This window comes from Macrotis lagotis, chromosome 1 (genome assembly GCF_037893015.1).
Source record: "Macrotis lagotis isolate mMagLag1 chromosome 1, bilby.v1.9.chrom.fasta, whole genome shotgun sequence".
Lineage (NCBI taxonomy): Eukaryota > Metazoa > Chordata > Mammalia > Peramelemorphia > Peramelidae > Macrotis > Macrotis lagotis.
The window spans coordinates 221613289-221639549 of NC_133658.1; the positions used below are offsets into that span (position 1 = coordinate 221613289).

The 26261-nt window shown below is 35.2% G+C and overlaps 1 protein-coding gene across 1 annotated transcript in view; it reads left to right on the forward strand.

The window, feature by feature from the left end:
• Positions 1 to 26261, forward strand: part of TTC27 (tetratricopeptide repeat domain 27) — a 236747-nt gene that overhangs the window by 173575 nt on the left and 36911 nt on the right. The window contains exons 14-15 of the mRNA XM_074209683.1: positions 10006 to 10104; positions 10978 to 11030. Of these exons, the coding sequence (XP_074065784.1) occupies positions 10006 to 10104; positions 10978 to 11030 (152 nt within the window). The remainder of the gene's footprint in view (positions 1 to 10005; positions 10105 to 10977; positions 11031 to 26261) is intronic.

Consider the following 26261-nt stretch of genomic DNA (forward strand, 5'->3'; position numbering starts at 1 on the left):
GGAAATAGGTTGTCCTGTTTCACAGGAGTTTTTCTCTTAGGCATTCAGGCAATTCTTGTCAGAATCCTCCTTATTAGGATTATCCTTTACTTGGCCACATAAGTCATCTCCCTTAGAGGCAGTGTGCCTTCAAAAAGAACTAAGGAAGGATCAGTATGGGGTTTGCTGTCTAATGACTCCAGAAGAAACATCAGGAGCAGAATAGAGGTTTTGTACACAATGTTTATTGATCTGATCAAGGCCTTTGCTAGTGTCATTCTATCATTTCTGAGGGCTTCTGGAAGATCTTGACAAAATTTGGTTGCTCAGAGAAATTCATCAGTATTATACACCAGTTCCATGATGGCTTGCTTTCAAGGGTTCTGGATAATGGAAAATATTCTTGTGCTGTCTTAGTCACCAGTGGAGTAGGGGCTGTATGTTTTTAGCATGATATTTTCAGTGATATTATTATGACTTCAATGAAGATGAAAAATGTTATCAAGATCTGCTACCTGCATAATAATAAATTATTTAATTTTAAAAGGCTACAAGCTAAGACTAAAGTGACTAAAGGGAGAGTTGGTGTGCAAATCTTTGTTCCCAGATGATTGTGTGCATTCAGTGCAGCTTCTGAGATGAGATACAATATAGATCGATTCTGTGCTATTTGTTCTAAGTATGTCCTGATAATGAACACCAAGAAAATCGACCAATTCTGCAACAATCATCTGTGGAGCCATCATTGTGTATAAGTCTACTTATCTTGGCAGAGGTATTCTTTCCAGGAGTATACACATAAATGATGAAGCTGATGTTTGCATTGTTAGAGCTAGCTTTATAGGATGCTCCAGTGGGAAGTGTGGGAAAGGAGAGGTATAAGGCTGCCTACCATACTGTTTTGCTGACTTAATCCTATGAAATCTTGTTTGTTTGTTTTGTGAGGTAATGAGATTAAGTGACTTGTCTCAAGGTCACATAGCTAGTAAGTAAGTGTCAAGTGTGAAGCTGCATTTGAACTCAGGTCTGGTGCTCTATCCACTGTGCCACCTAGCTGCATGGTATATGGACAGTATGCCCCATCTAGGTCAGGAATTTGAATTGCTTCCATGTGAATTATCCTAGAAAGATTTTGAAGATTACCTGGCAAAATAAGGGCTTGACAAGATCCTTTCTTGAGCTGAATTGCCAAGTAATCAAACTATTGCAGAGTGCAGCTCCAATAGGTTGATTGCATTGTTCTAATGCCAAAAGGACAGGGAATTCTCACAAAGCAAGTGCTTATAGGGAGATCAGAAAAAGTGTTACAAGGATTTTCTCAAGATCTCTCTGAAGAACTTTGGTTTGTGAGGAGACACTGGCAGAAAACCATACATCCAGCATGGTGTACCCACATCACAGTTTCTTCTGAAGTCATCAAAGACCCACATCTGTGCTGTATGAGCAAAGCGGAATTGTTGTAGTTCAAAAAAAAATGCGACAAGTAGAAATTTAGGGATATCTCCATTCCAAATGTTTACACAAATGATTTGTGCTCAACTTGTCTTTCAAGCTCATAGATGTGGTCAGCCATAGCTCATCACACAGTACATTGACCCCAATGTCATTTAGTTCTCTTCTACTACAAAGGACAAACCAACAACAAATTAACAAATATCTCTTTATAAGCTGGGACACAGCTATTAAGTGTCGTATCTATATTGGATACTATTGACAATCCTTTTTTATTCTACATTGGACTACTCTAGTGTGTGTTGTGTTCTACCTCCAGTATGCTTATTTTGTCACTAGGGGGCACTTGTGCCTTTTTAAAAATTAAGGCACTTCAGGTTCAATTAGTCAATCAACAAGAGTCTCATAATACCCACTTCCAAAGAACATTTTAAATGAGAGCTCTTCAGGTTGGCAAGTAATCAGATTCTTCCATTAAAGATACAGTTTTATAGATAGGGATATATAGGGATATGGACTGAATTTCTCAGAATAATGTTTTCAGATGAATAAACTAAAATTTATAGGATTACAAAGGGGAACCAAAGGCTAGTGAAAATAAAAGATGTCATTTGTTTTTCCATTTAAGTTAATGGATTCCTTGAAACTTAGACATGCATCCTTCTTTGAACCCAAGTTAAGAATCCCTGGTCAAGACTCTAAAATTTTCTAATGTTCCTTCAGAATCAGGGGACCTCTCTTTTTTAGATCTCCCAGTTTAGATGCTTTGTTCAGCATTTCTGGTCTTGACTTTGAATGCTTAGCTAAGCTTCACATTTTTCTCTCAGAATGAGTTCTTCATAAATTGTAGGTTGATCACTCTTTAGCTGATTAGTTCTTGTCCATCAAACTTGACTGCCACGAGTTGTTTTGGGTTCTTTGCTAAATGAAAAGTAAAACTGTTCCCTTGCTTCCTCTTTGTTGGCCTCCCTGTCTGTGGAACCAGGAGAGCTTTTAAGTAAAAATTCTAAAATCTTGATTTCCTAGGTTTGCTCAGGATATATAGTCTGGCTATGTTTTTTTCTAATGTAATAAACTATTAAAAGCCTCACTTCCAGGGGCGGCTAGGTGGTGCAGTGGATCAGGAGTACCTGGATTCAAAACCGGTCTCAGACAATAATTACCTAGCTGTGTGGCCTTGGGCAAGCCACTTAACCCCATTTGCCTTGCAAAAAAACCTTAAAAAAAAAGCCTTACTTCCTTCTGGGATGCTAGCCAACTAATTATTTTTCTGACAATCATTGATTTATCAAAACCATCAATTATGAGAATATATATATATATATATATATATATATATATATAATCACTTGTCTTTACCTAAACTCCAATCCCATGTTAATTTCTGCCTTTTATATTTTTGAACTGGATGCCTATATGTTTTCAAGTTCAATATGTCTCCCCATTCTCTTTCCCACCAAATCCATCCCTTCTCTGAACTTCCATAGTACTGATATTACCACCATAGTACTGATAATACCATACCACCAGTTACCCAGGTTTGAACCCTTGATGTCATCTTCAACTCTTCATTCTTATCCTTATCCATATCTATATGTGTCTGTGGTGTGTGTGTGTGTGTATGTGTGTGTGTGTGTGTGTGTGTGTATGACAGTTACCAAGGCTTGTCATTTTGCCTCATCAACATTTCCTGTATGTCCTCTTCTCTTTGTTCACATAGTCACTACTCTAGTTGAGGACCTTAGCACCTTTTGCCTGGACTATTGCAGTTCATCTTCCACCTAACCATTGTTTTTTTAAAGTTCTGCAGGTCATTCTTTCCTCTTGTTAAAATCCAGTAGTTCCCCCATAGTCTCTAGGATCCAATGTAAATTTCTCTGTTTACAGTTTAAAGCTCTTTACTACTTATCTTCCCAAACTTCTTGTGTTTTATTTCTATCCCTCCCCCCATTCACTCTGTAGTTAACCTATAGGGTGTACCTATAATATAATGATCCATCTCTCATCTCCAGGTTTTTGTAATAACTGGTCTCTCTCTATCCCTGAAATAATCTCTTTTCACCTTTGTTTCCTGGAATCCCTGTGTTTCTTCAAGATTCAGATTTAGGGCCACCTAGTTGAAGAAACCTTTCTTAATCTGTACCACACCCTCCTTTCTCACCACAGCATTCCCCATTGTCTTCCCTTCCAAGATAATTTTTAATTTGCATATCTCTTTTGCATACCTAACATGTACATATTGTCTCCCTTGTTACTGTGGAAGCTCTTTGGAGATAAGTGTGTTTTGCTTTTAGCTTTATTTTCCTGATGCTTAGCATATCATTTTGCATGTTATATTTAGTGCTTGATAAGTATTGGTTGGTTGGTTGATCAGTGATTGATTGATTGAATCAACATATAATGGGCAGACATTTCACAGAGAAAACTTCTTAAGTAGAAGCAAACTACTCTTTCTTTTCTCATATACCCCATTTGATAGCAGGTTGTATATTTGAGTTGAATATTACAATTTTCTTAAAAAACAGTCATTACTTATTGCTTAAATATTAAGTAAATGTCATCCTCTTGATTTGATTGCACTAAAAATGAAGATGTTTCTGCTTTACGTATTAGGGTGTAGGAGCAGCTATAGATAGAATAGAAAAGGGAAAATTGATATCTCAAACCAAATTGGTAGGTTTTTGTTTATTGCCCTTTTGATGTGTGTTTATAGAATAACAGTGTTTGGTCTATTTTGTGATTTTTTTTTTCAAGGAAATTTCTGGGGAATCAATTCTTCCCTCTCAGTATGATTTTCTTGTTCTTTATTTATATCTTCTTGAGAAGTACTACTACCCTTATTCCTCTACATTTAATATTTAGACTTACTGGTTTTTAAATAATTTTTTAATTTTATTTTTCCTTGTATTTTGTGATTATTCACAAACCTTGGAATTTGTTATTTATATACAGTAGTTCAGGTGTGTATTAACTTCCAAGTAAATAAATATTAGACTTTTTGTATTTAAAATGTCACAAAGAATCTACCACATGATTTCATCCAAAAGAATTCATGTATCATCTCCATAGCCATTTTTAAATTCATAATTTTACTTTTTCCATAAAAGGTAGCCTAAATATTTATTTATAGCCCATAAACCAAATTTCCTTTTTTTTGCAATAAAGTTTTTTTTAATAAGAAACATATTTTGAAAGATAAACATTCACAAAATCAAAATATAAGATGAACATATTCTATTATACTTGAGTTGAATTAAAAAAATCAGGCAGATAATAATAATGATCACAGGCAGAAAACCAGAAATATTAAATATCCTTTACTGACCACAGTATCATAAAGTGTCTTTGAGCAACTGATAAAATTTTGGAGATTAAAATTTTAATCCTAAAGAATTCATATATATAAAAGAGTAAGTCACAGAAACAATAGATAAATTAATCAAGCATGATAACAACCCCACACCTTTCAGAAAGGACAATGATCAGTGTTGGAAGGGATATGGAAAATCTGGGACACTAATACATTGTTGGTGGAGCTGTGAACTCATCCAACTTCTCTGGAGAGCAGTCTGGAATTACGTCCAATGGGCAACAAAAATGTGCCTTTGATCCAGCAATACCACTACTGGTTCTATACCCTGAAGAGATTATGAAAAAGGGTAAAAACATCACTTGTACAAAAATATTTATGGCAACCCTTTTTTTGTGGTGGCAAAGAACTGGAAATTAAGTGAATGTCCTTCAGTTGGGGAATGGCTTAATAAACTGTGGTGTATGTATGGGATTGGAACACTATTGTGTTAGAAACCATGAGAGATGGGAATTGAGGGAAGCCTGGAAGGATTTGCATGAACTGATGCTGAGTGAGATGAGCAGAACCAGAAGAACATTGTACATCCTAACAGCAACATGGGGGTGATGATCAACCTTAATGAACTTGCTCCTTCCATCAGTACAACAATCAGGCACAATTTTGGGCTATCTGTGATGGAGAATACCATTTGTATACAGTGAAAGTATTGTGGACTTTGAACAAAGGCCAAAGACTATTACCTTTAATTTAAAAAAAAAACAAACCAACATTATCGTATTATGTAATTTTGCTCTCTTATACTTTATTTTTCTTCCTTAAGGATATGATTTCTCTCTCATCGCATTCAGCTTAGATCAATGCATACCATGGAAACAATGTAAAGACTAACAGACTACTTTCTGTGGGGGTGGGGGGTGGGAGGGAAGCAAGATTAGGGGGAAAATTATAAAATTCAAAATAAATAAAGTCTAAAAAAATTCATGATAACAAAAATGAGACTACACATCAAACTTGGGGGGGGGCATCCAAAAGGCCAAAATTCTTAAGATCACAATGGCAATAATAGTAGTAGCCAGGGAAAAATAATAAAAGCTCTGTATATTAAGTTAGGCTATCTAAATTCCATACCTTTCCCTTTTAATCTTTTTCCTCCTTCACCCCCTTTCTCCTTTTCACTTTCTCCTTTTATTTACTCTAGTACTTTTGAAATCTTTAAGTACTAGTTATAAGGACTGCTTTTGCTTATTAGATAATCAAATTTGTTATACTGTTATACTGGACAAAAGTTGAATAGGAAAGAAAGATAGCAAAGGTCATGAGATAGAAAAAAATTCTGGTCATTTATGACCATTGTTAGGTCTTATTTTAAGTAGATCTGAAACAAACAACTTTTATTTATAGCTTGAGCTTATATTCACTGGTGTGTTATACCCATGTTATTATGGGAATAGTTTGTCCTTTGCTGCCACCAAAATAGCAAATAGAGCACTTGGTGGATTTGAGTCCCTTGAGGATAATTCCTGTCATTTTTTTTTTTTTTTGGTACTAAAGAAGGTCTGCCTGAAATTTCTGAACCAAGAACGAACCTTCCATTCCACAATTAAAGCTCAAACTTAAAATGCAAGCATAGTTCAGCAGGTGTGTATCTGCTGGAATATACCAGTGCCAGGAAGTCATGGCACTGATCACTACCTTTCTTTTCTTTCACTGAAGTTTTTCCCACTAAGTTGTTTGGGAGATGTTTCCCCTCCAGTACAAAAATACATCTATTTGCTTTGTAATAAAAGTCAGGGGGGGAAAGGAGAATTTCCTTATTTATATTGACTTATATTTATATTGACTAATATTTTTCCTTGAATGTTTGTTAAAACGTCCTGAATTTTATATCATTATAGTATTCCTGAAATATACATAGATTTTTGTAAAGAGTACCTAAATCATAATCATAATGTCTTTATGTGGAAAACCATATGTAAAGTACTTGAGAGTAGAGGGTTGGATTTGATAGTCTAATGTCTTGCAATACTTTCAAATACTCAAAAGTTCTGTGATATTTTTATTAGGAGCTTCTCCTAAAATTTTGAAGTATCAAATGTGTGTGTGTGTGTGTGTGTGTGTGTGTGTGTGTGTGTGTGTGTGTGTGTATAAGAGAGAAAAATTACATAATAAGATAATAGGTTGGTTTTTTTTTTAATTAAAGGTAATAGTCTTTGGTCTTCGTTCAAACTCCATAATACAGATACAGATGGATACAGATGGTATTCTCCATCACAGATACACCAAAATTGTGCCTGATTGTTGTACTGATGGAAGGAGTAAGTCCATTAAGGTTCATCATCACCCCATGTTGCTGTTAGCATGTACAATGTTCTTCTGGTTCTGCTCATCTCACTCAGCATCAGTTCATGCAAATCCTTCCAGGCTTCCCTCAATTCCCATCTCTCATTTGCCAAAGGAAAATTTAGCTTTAGGGTCACTTCCTCCTGTCCTGATCCTCTCAATTGTCACCTGCCTTCCCACTAGAACTACTTTGTATATGTCTTGTGTTCAATTTTCTAAAAACTGTTGTTTCTACAAAACAGAAAAGAAGCTCCAGAGAATTCCCAGCTCTGCCATGATTCTCGAAATATTCTTAGAGAAGTCTTTTAATCTTTCTCAGCCTCAGTTTCCTCATCTGTAAATATATATATATATATATACACACACATACATACATACACCTTTGTAATTGTTATTGTTTATTGTGATGTAATAATTATCATTAGTCTAATCTGTGATTTCTCTGGTATGAGAAACTATCAAAGTGAACATCTGTCAATATTATCAGCTTGTCTGTTATTCCTTTGGTGTGGATATGTATATGTTTATGTTGTAGGTAAGGGTGTTGGTGCCTTTAGGGAACTGTCTGAGGAGTCATTCTTTTATCTCTCAATCTGTTTTTCTTACCTTTACTCATATCTTCTTTATTAATTCTCCTTTGCATTTAATACTTAGCCTTATACATATATACTGAGTTTTTTTTAAATCATATGTGAGTTAATTTGTTTTTGGTTTTATGTTTCCTTTCTAGTATTTAGTTTCTAGGAGTGTGATATTCACAAATCATGGAATTTGTCTTTTCTATACAGTAGTTCAGATATGTATAGTTTTTAGCATATAATTATTTAGCATTTTAGAGAGTTCCCTGGTATAGACATGTTAGTACCTTGCCCATGTAACCATAGCTAATATATATCATTAGTTGGGACTTAAACACAGGTCTTTCTCCTCTTCAAGGTTGATCTTCTCTTCACTGTACCATTTTCCCTGTCATTATTGATAATAATGAATCATATATTTATACATTATTCAAGGGTTCCATGTGATGAATCATGTTTAAAAAAGAATCCTGTTGTAAACTTGAGTAATGACAGCTTATATTATTTCATGTGCAAGTTTTTTTTTTGCAAGGCAATGGAGTTAAGTGGCTTGCCCAAGGCCACACAGCTAGGTAATTATTAAGTGTCTGAGGCTGGATTTGAACTCAGGTACTCCTGACTCCAAGGCCATTGCTCTATCCACTGTGCCACCTAGCCGCCCCCATGTGCAAGTTTTAATATATTTTGTTTTCTTTATCTTTTTAGAGCAAGGGTATTTTTTTGGTCCTTATGAAAAACATGTATATTAGGATATGGATGAATACTTAGTAATTCATATCTTGACCCCATTCATCCAGCATTTATTAAATGCTTCCTAGATAAAAATTATTTTGCTAGGTAAGCAGAGTTGAAACAGTCAAAAAGAAAATGCCTTCTCTTGAGCTTTCTTTCTGTTTTGTAGAAATAGCAGTTTTTTAAGAAAATTGAACATAACGCATATACAAAGTAGTTCTAGTGGGAAGGCAGTGACAGTTGAGAGGATCAGTACAGGAGGAGGTGACTTTCCTTTGGCAAATGACAGAATGATCCTGGCATAATTTAAACTATAAGGGATACTTTCTGTTCAGCTTCAGGGTACAATTTTGTAAGCCATGCAGGAGAGAGATGTGGATTGTTCCCTGAAAGTCTTCCATTAGTTATCCCCCATCAGTTACCCCCAAAGCTAGCACCTTTCTATGAAAAACAAATTGTAACAACTTATTCCAATACAACAATCATTTATTAATCCCCTGCTTTGTTCAAGGTGCAATCATTATAATAGTGCTTCTTCAAATTGTCTACTCATAGACATACATGTATGTTTGTTTTTACATACTCATATAGAAGAACTACTTGATTTATTATTGGAGAAGTTCTAGTGGAAAGATTTATAAATAGAAATCTGTACTTGACTAATGAATACTACTTAAAATGAGTTGACTTTTTATTGCATTTTATATAAGAGATTAGCATGCTCTATTGAGAAAAGATTTTATTATTTTTTGGGGGGGGTCTTTTTTTTTGGCAAGACAATAGGTTTAAGTAACTTGCCCAAGTTCTCACAGCTAGATAATTATTAAGCATCCAAGGCCAAATTTGAGCTCAGTTCTTCTTGACTCCAGGACTGGTGTTCCATCCACTATACTACCTAGTTGCCGTGGGCCCCCCCCCCCCCCCCCCCCCCAGTGAAAAAAGAATCTAAGGAGGAGACTTAAACCTGGGTTTTACTCTCAGCTCTGCTATGATTCTTGAAGCTTTCTTAGATAAGTCTTTTAATCTTTCTCAACCTCAGTTTCCTCATCTAAAATAAAATGTTTGAATTAGGTGTTCTAATGCCTTGTGATACTTTAAAATTCAAAGAAATTCTGTGATACTTTGATTAGGAATTTCTTTTTTTAAAGTTATGTTTAGGAAAAATAGAGTGAACATCTTTTCTGTTAGCTATGAAAATAATCAAAGACATAAAACTCATTTCATAAAATCATAGCTCTAGAAGCTAGCTGGTAGGACTTTAGCAACCATTCATTAGAATGCCTCCATTTTACATAGTAGGAAACTAGTCCAGAAAGATTGTGACTTGTCCTTGGTCACAAGTCACAAAGTAAAATTTAAACCTAGATCATCTGAATCTGAAGCTAGTGTTCTTTCCACTATTCAACTACTAACCTCATATTTCAGGGATACCAATTTCAAAATAAAAATTAAGACAAGTTAGAGTTTCTCTAACATCTGCTTAAGAGAGAATTTAACATTTGGAGTAGCACCTATCCATAATTTTATAAATATTGTTCAATATTACCCTTTGGAAATGTTTATTTAATTTTATCTTTATGCTGTAATAACTGACTTTTTTTTTCTTTTCAGTTGGGAGTATGGTTTTCTCTAGGTTGTGCCTATATAGCACTGGAAGACTGGGGAGGCTCAGCAAAGGCCTTTCAGCGCTGTGTGACATTGGAACCTGATGTATGTTTGGTTTCATTGATTTTCTTTCTTTGTTATGACTATAAATGATTGTCCCTATTCAATCAGTTGGGTTATGTATCAGTTCATCAAGGGGCTGTGATATTGGGAGGAAGTATAGTATTGGGAAGCAGTACATTATATCCAAAATAAGGGTTACCCTGAGTTCTGGGGATTAAGCAAACTGTTGTCTTGTTTTAATGAAGAAAAAAATTTGAATAGATATAATACCTACCACCCAGGCCTTTTGGGAGAATCAAATGAAATAACTTTTTGTGGGTATTATTGGGTATTATTATTATTATTATTGTTATTGTTGTTATTGCTATTGTTATTATTAAATAATAATTATTTAGAGCTATTTTTTAAAAGGTCTCCATTTTATCCATCCTTTTCATTAAAGTTTCCCAGTCTTTACAGTCTTATTCTCAGTTGAGAACATGTACTGTCTATGTTAGTAGTTCATGTTTAATTAAATCAGTTACTGAAACTTCTTTGGTGAAAAGTTAAAAAATTAAATTCATGATTAGCCTTCTCAAAAATACCATGTTAAACCATAATAATGTACCCCTCTCAACTTTCTATGGAAAATAAATACTAATAAGCTCAGTTTAATCCAACAATCATTTATTAATCCCCTACTATATAAAAGACTATTATTATAATAATAGTTTTTTAATTGATTATGCTTATAACATTTTGAAGGTTAAATTTTTGAAAGTATAGTTATAAATTAAGTTTATTTTCTTTTTAAGTTATTTTCTTGAGTATGAAACAAAAAAATTAAAGATGCCATATTTTTGATACAAACTTTTCCCCTCAAAATTAGAAATACTTGATTTTATTAATTACATTCTCTTTTTTTTATCATTATAGAATGCTGAAGCCTGGAACAATTTATCTACTGCTTATATCAGGTTAAAACAAAAGTAAGTATTTCAAACAAATAAGAAGAGCATTGCTTCCAAAGTAAACAAATCATACTTTATTCTATCTCAAGACTGAATCTATTATTCCCACAGTTTTTATTTCTCTTTGACTTTATTTACTTTATTTGACTTTATTGCTCCTTTTATTACTTTGACTTTTTCCTGGGAAGTTTGGTCTGGATTTATTTTGGGGGGTTTATTTGTGAAAAATAACAATTATGTAATAAAAATTTCAATCTTTTATTTTTGAGTATTAAATCTATTAAGAACAAGCCAATAAATTTAAGCCATTTGTATTAATCTAAAAATATTTTCTTTGTTTCAGTGAATACAGCCCTTTCTCTTCCCTTCTCCAATTGAATGTATTAAAAATAGGATCACAGTTTTACCCCTGAGGTGTATTTGTCCCTGAAATAAAACTTAATGTAGTGCTATGTTCTTATATCTTGTGATATTAACTTTGGGTATTTAATTAAAATAATTACTGAAACTATAGAGCTAATAGACTGTAATCAGCCTATTAGCTCTATAGATAAACTCGTCTTCTCAGTAGCAACATCTTCCCTATAGGCTTGTTAAACATATATCTCCATCTGGACCTGGTTTAATGTACAGAGTGTAGCTCTTGTTACTTGTGCCTTCCTAGTAACCATATCCTGCTCTTGGTCCCTTAGAGACAGGGACTTATCATTTCTGCCTCCTTCCCCTATGTCTCCCTCATAGATACATCTAATTTGATTCTCACCTACAAGGTGGAAATGCCACCTTGGAAGGGTGATCTTATCATTCTAGAATTTTTGATACAGGAAAATCCAGTCAGACAGCCTATTGTGCACTCTGGCTTTTCACTTCAGGAAGTGCATGTCAGAGACTTCAAGGACAGGTTAGCATCTCCTGGTCTAAAGTTCTGCATATAAATCCACTCAGGACACATAGGAATCCCATCAAATGAAATTCTGAAAAATGGAGAAAACAGTTCAAGGAAAGAGAAGGAAGAATTGTGTAAAGAGTGTGATGTTAAGCATTCCCAATTAATTCAGCTTTTAAAAAGACTCACATAGAAGTTAGGATAGGTAAATTAGGATAGAAAGTGGGCCAAGGCAAACCAAAAGATTTCTTTTAGGTTGTATTAAAGGCAGCGAAGGAATGGTTTTTAAATGACAGTGAATATCAAGGAGTATGCATGCCCAGTGTATCAGGAGCATTTGATAAAGATTATATAATACTAAAGAGAATGGCCAGAGAGGCAGTGTCTCCCATAGGAAACCAAATTTCTGTAAACATAAGATGGAAAGAATATAATAGGAAGAAATATAGGTTGAATGGGAGCTTACTGATGGTAGATTGGAGGGTTTTAGAGAATGTGAAGAGAGAGAAGAAAAGAAGGGGATTGGTACTATACTGGAGTTAGGGTTAAGGCAAGGTGTTAATAAAAACTGGCCCAGGGGTTTTTTCATCATGGAAATGATTCTAAATTATAAGAATAAGGAGAGGAAGGGAGAAGAGTTTTTTAGCTATTAAAAAACGCTTTGATAACTTCTCCTCCTCCTTTTGATAACCTCTCCTTCTAAAGTCCTGGGATGAATGAAGGTTGGCTCAACTTATTCTTTCTTCAAATAACAGGGGTAGAATAGGGGAACAGAAGGGAGAATAATTCAAGCACCTAGATTGGCAAATATTTATTGTTTATCCAGGATCCTGGATGAGCTCACATTTATGAGTCCCTTTTTTTTATACCACAATATTGAGAGATGAAATCCACCTTCATACTCCCTAGGCCAAAGATGTCGCTTAAAACTTGACTGAAAATATTGAAGCCATTTGCCATTGAGTCTAGTTCTTTTCCTTCTCCTTCTCATCTCATAATTTCTCAACACTGTCTCCTGCTCTTTTCTCCTTTGATGGTCTCCAATAAAATGGATGTGTCTGTTTTTTTGTCCTCCTCTACATAGAATTTTGACTTTTCATGACACTGATTCTGTCTCTTAACTTTCTGATATCTTCGTAATCTCCTTTACTGGATTACCAACCTTGCTGTACCTCTTCATTTTGGCTGAATACCTATGACTTTCTCCTAACTTTCTCTTTTCTTTCTTCAATCTCTCAGTGACTTTGCTAGTTTCCTTATATTTAATTTATCATCATTAAAGTTGATATGCATATTCATATATCTATATATGCATTGGTATATTATATACATGCTTTTGTGTGTGTATTTTATATATGTGTATACACACACATACATACATACATACATACATACACTTATCCATTCAACTATCTATCTTTATTCATCTATCTCCTGCCTAAATTGCCCAAACTCTAGCCCCTGTATCAAGGAAAGTGTTCTGTATTTAGAAGACCTGAATTCATATTCTGCTTATGAAACTTACTACTTAGGTGACCTTGGAAAAGTAACTTAAACTCCATAGATCAATTTCCCTTATGAAAAATGAGAAAAGTTATGGCTTATTATGACTTTCCTTTCAGTTCTAGAATTAGGATTCTGTGATTCTTTGTTCATAAACTATTGGGCACTTTGAGCTATATTTCTCATGGTGTCAAACTCATTATGCTTCAGATAGAACTTGTTGTTTTTCTTTAACCCAATTTAGTTATCTTCCAAACTTCTCTCTTTTTGTTCATACCCTCTTGGTTTTCAGCTTAAAAGTCATTCTAAGGGCAGCTAGGTGGCATAGTGGATAAAGCACCGGCCTTGGAGTCAGGAGTACCTGGGTTCAAATCCGGTCTCAGACACTTAATAATTACCTAGCTGTGTGGCCTTGGGCAAGCCACTTAACCCCATTTGCCTTGCAAAAAAAAAAACCTAAAAAAAGTCATTCTATCCAAGTTCATTGGGTATAAAGGGTGAGGAAATTAAAACATTATTTTCTTAGATGGTTTAATGATACAATATGCAGCAGAATAGGTACAGTCTTTGAATGTTATGGATTCTGGGGTGAGAGATTCTCTAAACACAGGCCCTTATAATGATGAAGAAGGAATAGATACAGCAGGGGCCTTTTGTGTAATGCCTACTTATTTAATTTCCCCTAGGTTGTTAGTCTGCAGTAGTTTAAAGGGAAGGGAATTTATTTTTTCCTTTCTCTTTGAGGTCCTGAAAGCATCCCTTAGCAAAAGCTAACAATCTCAGGGCGGCTAGGTGGCGCAGTGGATAAAAGCACCAGCCTGGAGTCAGGAGTACCTGGGTTCAAATTCGGTCGCAGACACTTAATAAATTACCTAGCTGTGTGGCCTCAGGCAAGACACTTAACCCCATTTGCCTTGCAAAAACCTAAAAAAAAAAGGCTAACAATCTCCATAAATAACATATAGCTTGTTCTTTCTTTACTCTTTCAGTAAATCATTGATATTAGGTTTCTGATAGCAGCTGATTATATTAAACCAAAAGACAGCCAAAGTAAGTTTTAAAAGTAGTAAGGGGACTGGGAGGGAGGTGGACCTGGCAAACTTGCAGGATGACCTCAGCGATATTTTCTAGTAACTCTGATAATTTTGAATTACTAGACTCTTGGTGCTCTTTGTCTTTTTTTAACCCATCAGTCTTGGGACCATAACTTTTTCCTTAGGGGTTCCTATAATAACTCCTCCCCACTCTCTTGCCTTTTAGCAGCTTCTGTGAATTAGTTCATTGTGTAAAGTTATAACTTCAGAGCTAAATCTCCCTTCCATTCTTCCTTCTCTCTTATTCTTGCTGCTGCACTAGATGTAGCTCATGTTTGACTCATGAGATCTTGCCATAAATCACTGTTGGCCTTTTTCAAAAATATGCTAGAGATGATTATGTTCTCTTAAATCATCTTATTCTCCCCACCACTGCAAGATTCTTTACTAAATAGTATTTTCCAGCTACTCTGTTTAGTACTACTTTAAATATATTCTCTGATAGTTTCCACAATTCCCTTAGGTAAATTTCCATTTTCTTAACTTTCCCTATTAGACTTCTGCAGTAGAGGGATACCTTGATTAATGGATCTTCTGGAGATGAAATTCCCTTTTTGAATAAGTCAGCTATTTGTGGTTTTTTGTTTTTGTTTTTTTGTTTTGTTTTGTTTTAAAAGAAAAATTTCATCATTTGTGGACCCCATGAAATTTAGTTGTAGAGCTGGATTGGAATCAGTCTCTTTCCTGAGTTGTGATGACCATGCTTAGACAGGTCTTTTTTACTTCTCTCACAATGAATTATCATCTGTAAAATGAGATGAGTAAACTGCTTGTACTCATTACCTTACAGTGTTGTTATGAGGATTAAATGAGGTGATTTATATGGAAAAGCTTCTGAAAAGTGCTATGTAAATGTAATTTAATAGTATTCTTGTATACTGTATAACTGAATGACTTTATTTTTAATGTCCTTTTTATGAAACACTTAAGAAAAACCTGCTCTTTGTTACTAGGTTTCAGAATGAGTACTTTATTTTTAGTTTGTGTGTTTATATTTATTTTTACATACTATGTGTGCATAATGAGTTTTTTAATATTATAGTTTATTTTTCCAAGCATATGTGATGATAATTCTTTTTTGCAAGACAATGGGATTAAGTGACTTACCTACCCAAGGTCACACGACTAGGTAATTATTAAGTATCTGAGTTTGGATTTGAACTCAGGTCCTCCTGACTCCAGGGCCAGTGCTCTATTCACGGCATCACCTAGCTGCCCCATGATGGTAGTTTTCAGTGGTCATTTTTTGCAAGGTTTTGAGTTTTACATTTTTACCCCTTCTCTCTCTTCCCTCCCCACTCCCCTGACAGAAAGCAATCTAATATAGGCTATACTTGTAAAGAAGAATCAAATCAAATTGGAAAAAAATAATAAGAAAAAAATACATGAGACAGCTTTTAAAAATTAAAGACTATAAGCTTTGGTCTGCATTTAAACCATAGTTCCCTTTCTGGATATGGATCATAGTTTCCATCACAAGTCTTTTAGAATTGTCTTTTGATTTTTGTACTGCTGAAATGAACAAGCTCATCATGGTTGATTATCACCCAGTGTTGCTGTTACTGTGTATATAACATTCCTCTGACTCTGTTCACTTCATTTAGCAATGCAACTTTGAGGTCCTGTCCCTCATGATTTCTTTTATCTTCCCCCATTTACATGCGCAAGCAAGTTTCAACATTCACTTCCAAAACCTTGGGTTCCAAATTCTCTGCCTTTCTCCCACCCCACTCTCCCCCACTAAGAATGCAAGTTACTTTACATGGATTAAAAATATGTAGTCATGAAAAATATACTTCAGTCTCTGATCAGATACCATCAAATCTTTTAGGATGGATAGTGTTCTTTATCCTTCAGATTCTCTTGGGTCAAAGCATTGTTGATAAAAAGGTAGGTCATTCACAACTGATCATCCTGCAATATTGCTATTACCTTGTATATGTTGTGTGTATTATATTTCCCATCACATCTGCTCATGTAACTTTTTTATGGAGAGTATCCTACTCATTTCCCATAGCAGAACAGCATTTCATCTCAGTCATATACCACATTTTTTTCAGCCATTTCCCAACCTTTGTGCAAACCCTCACTCTCCAGTTCCCAGCCACCTATACTATACCTATAGGTTCTTTTCTTCCTGTATTTCATATCTTCTGGAATATTGACCAAGCAGTGGCATCACTAGACCAAAGGGTAAACATGATTTTATAGCCCTTTGGGTACAGTTCCAAATTGCTCTAAGAATTGTTGAATCATTTACAACTCCTCCAGCAATTATTAGTGTCTCATTTTTCCTACATCCCTTCCAATATTTGTTATTTTCTCCTTCTCTCCTATTGACCAATCCAGTATGTGTAAAGTAGTACTTCAATAGTAAGGACATTTTTAAAAATGATTTATATAAATTGCATCATTAACTTCATCTGAAAACTGTTCATAGCTCTTGATCATTTATCATTTGGGGAATGGCTTTTATTTTTTTATAAATTTGATTCAGTTCTCTATGTTTAAGAAATGAAGTCTTTATCAGAGAAACTTGTTTCAATTTTTTTTTACCCTAATTACTGTTGCTAATTGTATTTTCCTCTATCCTATTCCCCCTGCCCTATTCATTCTGTTCTCTCTCTCCTTTCACCCTTTCCCTCCTCAAAAGTGTTTTGCATCTGACTCCTTCCTCCCACAATATTCCCACCTTTCTATCACCTAACCCCCCCACTCCCCCAGCCCTTTTCTCCTATCCCTTTCATCTCCTTTTCCCCTCTACAGTAAGATAGATTTCTAAACCCAATTGAGTGTGTATGCTATTCCTTCTCTGAACTAGTTCTGATGAGAGTAACGCTCACTCACTCCACCTTACCTTCCCCCTCTTCTACTCTATTGCAAAAGCTTTTTCTTGCCTCTTTTATGTGAAATAACTCACCCCTTTCTATCTCTCCCTTTCCCTTTTTCTCAGTGCATTCCTTTTTTGCTCATTAACTCTACCTTTTTAATATATTATATCTTCAAATTCAACTTCCACCTATGCCTTGTCTATATATGCTCCTTCTAACTGCCCCCAAAATGAGAAAGTTCATAAGAATTATCAGTTTCATCTTCCCTTGCAGGAATATAAGCAGTTCAACATCCTTAACTCCACTATGACTTGTCTTTCCTGTTTAACATTTTTATGCTTCACTGAATCTTTGAAGATCACATTTTCTGTTTAGCCCTGGTCATTTTATCAGGAAAGTTTGAAAGTCACCCATTTAATTGAATGTCCATCTTTTTTCCCTGAAAGAGTTTGTTCACTTTTGCTGGGTAGTTGTTTTTTGGTTGTAATCCCAAGTTCTTTTGCCTTCTGAAATATCATATTCCAAGACCTACAGTCATATGTGGGAAGCTGCTGATTCTTGTCCTGTCCTGACTATGACTTCACAATATTTGAATACCTTCTGGCTGCTTGCATGATTTTAAGAGTTCTAAAATTTGGCTATAATATTTCTAGCAGTTTTCATTTTGAGATCTCTTTCAGGAGGTGATCAGTTGGTAGATTCTTTCAATTTCTATTTTACCTTCTGCTACTAGGATATCAGGGAGTTTTCCTTAAAATTTGATTGAAAAAATAATGTCCAGGCTCTATTTTTTTGGTCATATCTTTTAGGTAGATCATTGATTTTTAAAATTATCTCCTGGATCTGTTTTCTAGGTCAGTTTTTTTTTTTCATTTAAATACTTCACATTTTCTTCTAGTTTTTCCATTCTTTGGTTTTGTTTTATTGTTTCTTGATTTCTCACAAAGTCATCAGTTTCCCTTTCCTCTATTCTATATTTTAAGGAATTATTTTCTTCAGTGAACTTTTATATCTCCTTTTCTATTTGGCCAGTTTTGCTTCTTTTTTTTTTTTTTTTTTAATACATTCTTCTCCTTATTGGCTTTTTGGACCACTTTTTCCATTTGGCCCAGTCTGGTTTTTTTTTTAAGATGGTATTTTCTTTAGTATTTTTTTTTGTATCTCCTTCACCAAGTTGCTGACTCAATTTTCATGTTTTTCCCCTCATGGCTCTCATTTCTCTTCCCAATTTTTGCTCTCCCTCCTTTACTTGATTTTCAGGGTCTCTTTTAAGCTTTTCCATGACCTGAGACCAATTCATATTTTTTTTGGAGGTTTTGGATATAGAAACTTTGACTTTCTTAATGTATTTTGATGTATTTTGATCTTCCATATGCACAAAGTAACTATCAGTGGTTAGGTTTTTTTCTTTGTTTGCTCATTTCCTCAGCCCATGACTTAATTTTAACCCTTTGTTAAGGTGGGGCTCTACTTTCAGGGTAGAGGGCACAGTGTTCCAAACTTTTAAGGTTTTTGCAACTGTTTCCAAAGATACTCCAGGGATCTGCAAGTTTTCTATTCCTCCAAGGCCTTATGAGAGGTTGTGACTATTCTCCAGACCAGTGGTCTGTGAGAGATCACAAGCACTCCTCTCTGCCCTGGAACTGTGAGGAGGATCCCTGCTCTACTGCAGGTGGTGAGCTCTATTGTGCTTCTACTTCTGGAGCCCCAGACTGCAACCTGAAACTGAGTATGGGCAAAGCAACAGAGTCTTGCCTCAGAAATATCAAAGAATGGTTTGGGGGAGAGTTCAGGTTAGTCCTTGGCTCCAAAGCAGATGAGTGTTAATAGCCAGTTTTGTTCCTGGTCTGCTGGGCCTGGATCTGAGCTGCTAAGACCTGCTATGCTAGACTATGCTCTGCTCTTATCCTGGTACCACAGAGTTTTCCTGCTGATCTTCCAAGTTGTCCTTGGCAATCCCCACTGCCACTGACCCAGGCACCCCAAGATATAGTCCTGGATTGCTGGGACTGGTTCACTCCAGCACAGCCCAAGCTGCACTACAGGTCCTTTCTAACTCAATACAACAGACCCTTCCGAGAGATCTTACAAGTTGTCTTGGGCTTGTAAATTGTTTCAGCCTTTTTTGTGGGTTCTATTACTCTAGAATTTAATTAGAGGCATTATTTAAAGGTATTTGGAATGGTTTCAGGGAGAGCTCAGGTGAATCCCTACCTTTATTGTGCCAACTTGGCTCTGCTTCAGATGAATGCATAATGTCTCTTAAGTCTTTTTCCTATCCTTACTTCTTAATACTTTTCTTTAAGAGCTGTTGTTGAGAGCCAAAAAGATGGAACTATGATATTGCAGCTAGAAAGGATGACAGGAGAGAAAAGCACAGTCTCATTGTTGAACAAATAAATAAATGAATGAAAAGCATTTTATTAAGCCTTTACTATTTTACTAAATTCTGAACTTCTGCAAAATACTTACATTTTTATTAGAGGAAATGACATTGATAGAGGGCTGACAATTTAGGGAAAAACAATTGGTTATCACAGAAATGAAGAGTAGAGAACCATAAGACAATAGATTGATTTATCCTTTCTAGAAGCAGTGATATTTTTGATTAGTTACTGCTAAAGGGTTATGAAGCATGGTCTAGGGTAGAGGTTCTCAAACTTTTTGGCTCAGGACTTCATACTCTTTAAAATAATTGAGAAACTTCCCAAGAACTTGAAGTTATGTGGGTTATATTAGTACATAATATATTAGAAGTTAAAACATTTTGGTTTTATGAAAATAGTTTTGACTTTTTGGACCCCTGAGACTGTTCTCAGGGGTCCTCAAGAGTCTCTGGACCACACTTTGAGAACTGCTTGTCTGGAGCATTTGGACTGAGGCCAATCAGATACATGCTGTGTGGATTTGTTCAAGCATTCAAAGGTCAGGTCAACCTGACCCAAGGGTGAGAGTTCCAAACTTAGTGAATGAAATAAAGTGGTGGTCATGATGAAGGCTTTCTGAGGGGGAAAAAATCAATTAGATTAGCATATAATATAGAATATACTGAACTATGCTTGGCCTCTATAAGTTTAATTTTTTACTACAAAGAATTAAACTTTAAAAATATGACACTGAAATTTTATATAATAGGTTATGAGTTTCCTTGCAGCACAGAAACAGCCTGTTATCTTAATAAATTTTAAAATGAGAAATAAATTATAATATTCTCTTAGAACAGCCTATTCAAGAAAATTACATGTTAGAAACTTTTTGTGGAGAAAAATAGATATGTGGTTTTATGACAGAAAATAATGCAAAATAATGAGGTACTTATTTTGTTTATTTTACTTTTGGAAAATAATTGGTCACAATTATATTTGAAAACTAATAAATAGAAATAATAACTAATAGTAATTAATTCAAATTTCTATTTCTACCAAAAAGATGACTGCTTTCTGTATTTATTGGTCAACACAGTTTGATTTAGGTTTGTATTTTGGAGAAGATAGGGAACCTGTGTCCAAATCTTGGTTCTGCTACTTCCTACCTATATGAATAAGCCCATCTGTAGAATGAAGGAGTTGGACTAAATGATCTCTGAGATATTTTCCAGATCTATGATTCTATAATTCTGTTTTCTCCTTGAAGCAGTTTGTAACACTAAAAATAATAACAGCACTGTAATAATAATAATAATTTGTCTTGTGATTTAATCAGAATTCCTTAGAACCAATTCAGGAATGAGATTTGACTTCTAGCAAAAAAAGAGTTTGAATTTGGGAATTAAAGCTATTTCTCTCCCCCACCCCCACCCCCACCCCCTCTTTTATTACCAGATGTCATTGTGTAGTTTTATTTTGCTTGTATATCTTGTTTTTCTCTTAAGGAAAGATTATGGTAGTCAGTAGAGCTATCCAAATTATTTTGCCTATGATAACCAGTGGCGGGGGAGAAATGAGAATTTGTCATGCCTGTGAATTCATAAGTGTGGGGAACTCCTTTCACTAATACAGTCAACTTTATAGTCTTAAAGTGTCATTGATGTACTTTGAAGTTGTGATTTTTCATGCAGCTAGTATGTAGAGCTTCCTATTGTAACAAATATTGTTTGAAATAGCAGTACCATTAAGAAATCATTTTGCCTTGAGGATGTTTTGATTGTAATAATGTCATAATGAAAATGTACTGTAGGGAATCAGTTAATCCAACTCCCAGATTTTAGATGAGAAAATGAGGCTCAGACAAGTAAGTTAATTCACCAAGTTTAACCAGTTAGTGGCAGACATGAGACTAGAATCCCACTACCTAGTCCTTTTCACCATACTTTCTCCATTTTCCTAGTTTTACAAAGATTTATAACACTTATTATTGCTGTTCATCCTTTGTTTTGTAAGAGAACCAATGGTATCACATGGGATGTCTTGATTTGTGCATGAATTGGTTTTGAGTGAGACCATGGTGCATAAGCTTTATCTGCTTCAAGTAGTAGCCTAGATTTAGTAGACTGCTTGCATAAGGTAGTTGTAATAGTCAAATGATAGGAGAGGTTTTGGATCTCAATCTTGGGAGTCAATAGGAAGGACTGGGTGGGGGAGGGGGATAAAGCAATCTGATAGAGGTTATACTTGCACTGTCATGTTAAACTTATTTTCAGATTAGTCATATTGTGAAAGAAGAATTCAAACAGAAGGAGGAAACCACAAGACCAATTAACAAATAAGAACAAGTGAAAATAGTATGCTTTGATCTGTATTCAAACTCTCTAGATGTGATGATATTTTCAAGTCTTTTTGAATTATCTTTGATTAATGTATTGCTGAGAAGAACTAAGCCTATCATAGCTAATCATGCCACAACCTAGCCCTGGTTCCCTTACCACCAGGATTCTTTTGGTTTTGCTTATCAACTCAGGAGCATTGTTGTCAGAACTAAGGGGGTCTATAGTTATCTCTTCCTCATCATGACTTTCTCCATTGAGGTTTTGATATAACACAGATCAGTATAAGAAATTAAATAGCAGCTTTTAGGGAGTTTTGCAAAGTTGCTAACAACACATGAAGAGCCAACAGATACATAAAATTGCTTAGAAACTTAGAATTACATAAAATATAGATGGAGTATTGTAGCTTTTAAACCTAGTATGAAGTGAAGGCCAAAATATTTTATGCAGATTTTCCAGATTTTAGAACAGTGTCCCTAACTCCATTGATGTGGAAGGAAAGGAATAGCTGTAGTTTGAAATTACCATAATAAGTGAACTTGCTTTAAAACAGGAATTCTTAACTTGAGGTGCTTGAATTTATTTTTAAAATATTTTAATAACTCGATATAATTTATTTCCTTTGTAATCCATTTTGCTTCAGGCATTTAAAAAAAACCAAATATTCTGGAAAGAGATTCATAGTGTTCCCCTGATTGTGCCAAAGGGGCCAATGATCCCAAAAATAGGTTCCATCTAAAACATATATATTTAAAACCCAGTGCCTTATATTTGAACAGATAGTTGGTTCCATGGATGGAGTACTGGACATGAATTCAGCAAGACTCATCTTTCTGAGTTCAGCTATGACCTCAGGCACCTACTTGCTGTGTGTCCCTGGGCAAGTCACTTAACCCTGTTTGCCTCAGTTTCCTTGTCTGTATAATGAACTGGAGAAGGAAATGGCAAATCACTTCATGGTTCCTTTTGGGATTTTCTTGGTAAAGATAACTGCTTAGGTCCCATTTCCAGATGTCATATATTGAGTCTCTTTCTGAACTCCCTCATCTTCCCCAGGTGAGCATTGAAGGAGCAGGAGACAGGGAAGACAAGTTTCTCCCTATACACCAAGATCTCTAAGGTCTCCATTTTTTGAACCAAATATCAATGCTTCTCAGTCTCAAATCTACTCCCACTACTGTGGCACTTAGTAAAATAAGGCTCTGGTGCTCAAGGACACCAGGTAGTGATAGTTTACAGTGCTCCCACACAACAACAGTGCCTAAGAGATAATTGAAAAGTCAGTTGTGACTGAAAACACTGAACAACAACCAGCTATGTGCATAGTAGTCGCTTAATGTGTCTAATTGAATTCATTTGAATTGTGAACTTTTCATTAAATCTAAGTTATCAGCTAATTAGAAAGACGTGTTTAGGCATGCTTTCAGGAGCAGCAGTATTTACTGATCTATAATAATCAGGTCAGGCACATTGCTTTGGGGTGGAAGTGGTGATAGAGGAGTGAATCCAGAATACACCATTTTTGTAGGTTGAATTGCCTTTTGAATTCCTCTTTGACTTAACTTTATCTACCATTAATTAAACACATGGTATTTTGTATTATTGTTTTTTATATATATATATATTATATATATATACATACATGCATGTACATGTATAAGAATACAAACATATATCCGGCCCCTTTAAAAAAAACCACACATATAGATTATAAACCCCTTCAGGGCAAGGACTTTTCAGCTAACCTTTTATCCCAATATCTTGCATAATGTCCAATACTTTAACTTGTGCTCAGAAAATATTTATAGATGATGATGATAATGATAATATCATCAGAAAATTGGAAAAGTTATTGGATGTTGTGTACTGAGCTTGACTCAGGAAGGTCTCCTGGTAGTTTACATCTGGACCAGAATGACATAAAGTATTTATAGGTCCTTCAAAACTCAGCCAATGGAGGTTTACTTATTCATTGCAAAGAAAGGATACCAGACAAGGATGCAATACTCCTTTAGTTAGATATGACCTCCCCTACCTCCATATGGAAATTTGGTCACACAGGGTAGATTACTATGACTCATTTCCCAAGTCTGAAGGACCCAAACTCCTCAGTCCTTAGGTGAACAGGAGCCAAGTCAATAATGGACTGAGACTATCAGGCAGATGAGTCAACAGTTAGGTGGCCTGTCTTTGTTCCCTGGGTTAATCAAGTCTTGTGGATGACTTCTTTGTCTTTTATGCAGAGGACTAGCCTAACTTTATGGTCTTGGGGAGGCAAGGTGGGAGTAGAGGAAGGTTGCTCAGTATGTCACATCACAAGGCTGCTATTTCACATATATGTTTCCTAGGAATTGTTTCTTTAGAAATAAGTGCCACTTAATCCTGTTTGCCTTGCAAAAAACCTTAAAAAAAAAAGAAAAGAAATAGGTGATGCATTTTTTAAAAATACCTTTGGTGCCAGTTTCACAAATAATATGCAAATTGCAGTGCCTTTCTAAAGATCTCTGTCATTTCACTTAGATATAAATTCCTTTAATTTATCTCCTTGTATATAGGGACTTTGTTGCTTTTGGGTTTCTTGGACCTCAGCACAGTGCCTGATACAATCTTCATTTAATAAAATCCTTGCTGATTGAGTTGATTGTGAGAGATTCTTTCAAACATGATATAATGATGAGAATATTCTCAAGTTAGAAAAGGTGAGGCTAAGGACTGACATAAAAATTCTCTATTGGCATGTTCTCTGAAACTTGTAGTGGAAATGAGTCCTGAAATTTACAGAGTGAATTTAGTATATATTCAAGTTAACTCCTAAGGGAATCAAAATCAATATGGCATAGTTCAACCCCCTACCCAAACAAGAATCCCTGCTACAAAATACTTGACAAATGGTTATCAACTTTTTGCTTCAAGACCTTTAGCCATGGAGAATTCACCATTTCTGGTGGGGGAGGGAGGGCAATCAGGTTAAATGGCAACCCAAGATCACACAACTATTGAGTGTCAAGTCTCTGAAGCCCCATTTAAACTCGGGTTCTTTTGACTCCAGAACTGGTGCTCTGTCCACTTCACCACTGACTGGCTGCCTTGCAACTCACTGAAGTATCCCAATTCCATTTATTTCTTAACTACAATCTATTAGATAACGAATATTTATTAAGTGCTTACATGTGCCAGACATTATATGGGCCTAGTACTTCCCTTCCCTAGTATTTCTCTTCTACTTGTCAGTCATTTGAATAATCTAAGACAGCTATTAGCTTCTAAGTATACTCTATTATTGGAAACTCTCCCTCTCTTCCAACCTACCCTCTACCCCCAGATCCTTCATCCTGATGGTCTTGGTTATCAGTCTCTGTATCCAATGTCTTTACTAAAATGTACCCAGAATTAAACATAATTCTCAATATGTGGTCATACCAGGGACTTAAACCTTCCTCAGTACTGAACACCATGCTTCTTTTAATGTACCGCCAGATTTCATTAGCCTCCTTGGCTCCCATATCATATTGTGCTTTTAGTCACCTCAGATTCACATGTCTTTTTTTTTTATATGATATACAGTTTAGTCATGTCTGTCTTGTCTTGTACACATGATGTGATTTTTCTGGATTCAGGTATAAGACTTTATACAATCCAGTATTATTCTTGAGTCCTGAATCTGGCTTCTACAGTGATATTTTTCCCCTCTCATCTGCCATCTACACCTCTATTGAAGACATTGATGACAATATTAAAATAGTTAAAAATTTCAACAGAGCCACTTTTGCCCTTCCCTAAAATACTCTCCTGTAGGTGAGTATTTCAAATTGAAGTGATGTGAGGTCCTCAAAATACTAACACTATGAAAAGTGTGTGTGTGTGTGTGTGTGCACTCTCCAGTATTTCTAGACTTGTTTTCATAAAAGCTCATAACTGCAGTATTTGGAAAAAGCATGATGGTCTAAAAATACCTGCTGCTCCCTGTGGTTTTTTTAAATTGTTAGGTCTGTGATAAGAGGAGACAGCTTCTTTTCAGAGGGAAAAAGGACAGTCATGCCAAGAGATCCTTTTATAATTGAACAAAATAGACTGCTTATAAAACTTGATAAGTTTCTTATTTTTTTAAATTGCTTCCCAATTAAAGGCACACTGAAGTATAGAAGGAGGCAATACAGAGAAGTATGAGTCATTTAGTCCCACCTTGTATTGAATTTCTTGATTCAGTCTGTGTGTTCAGTTTGTGTGTTA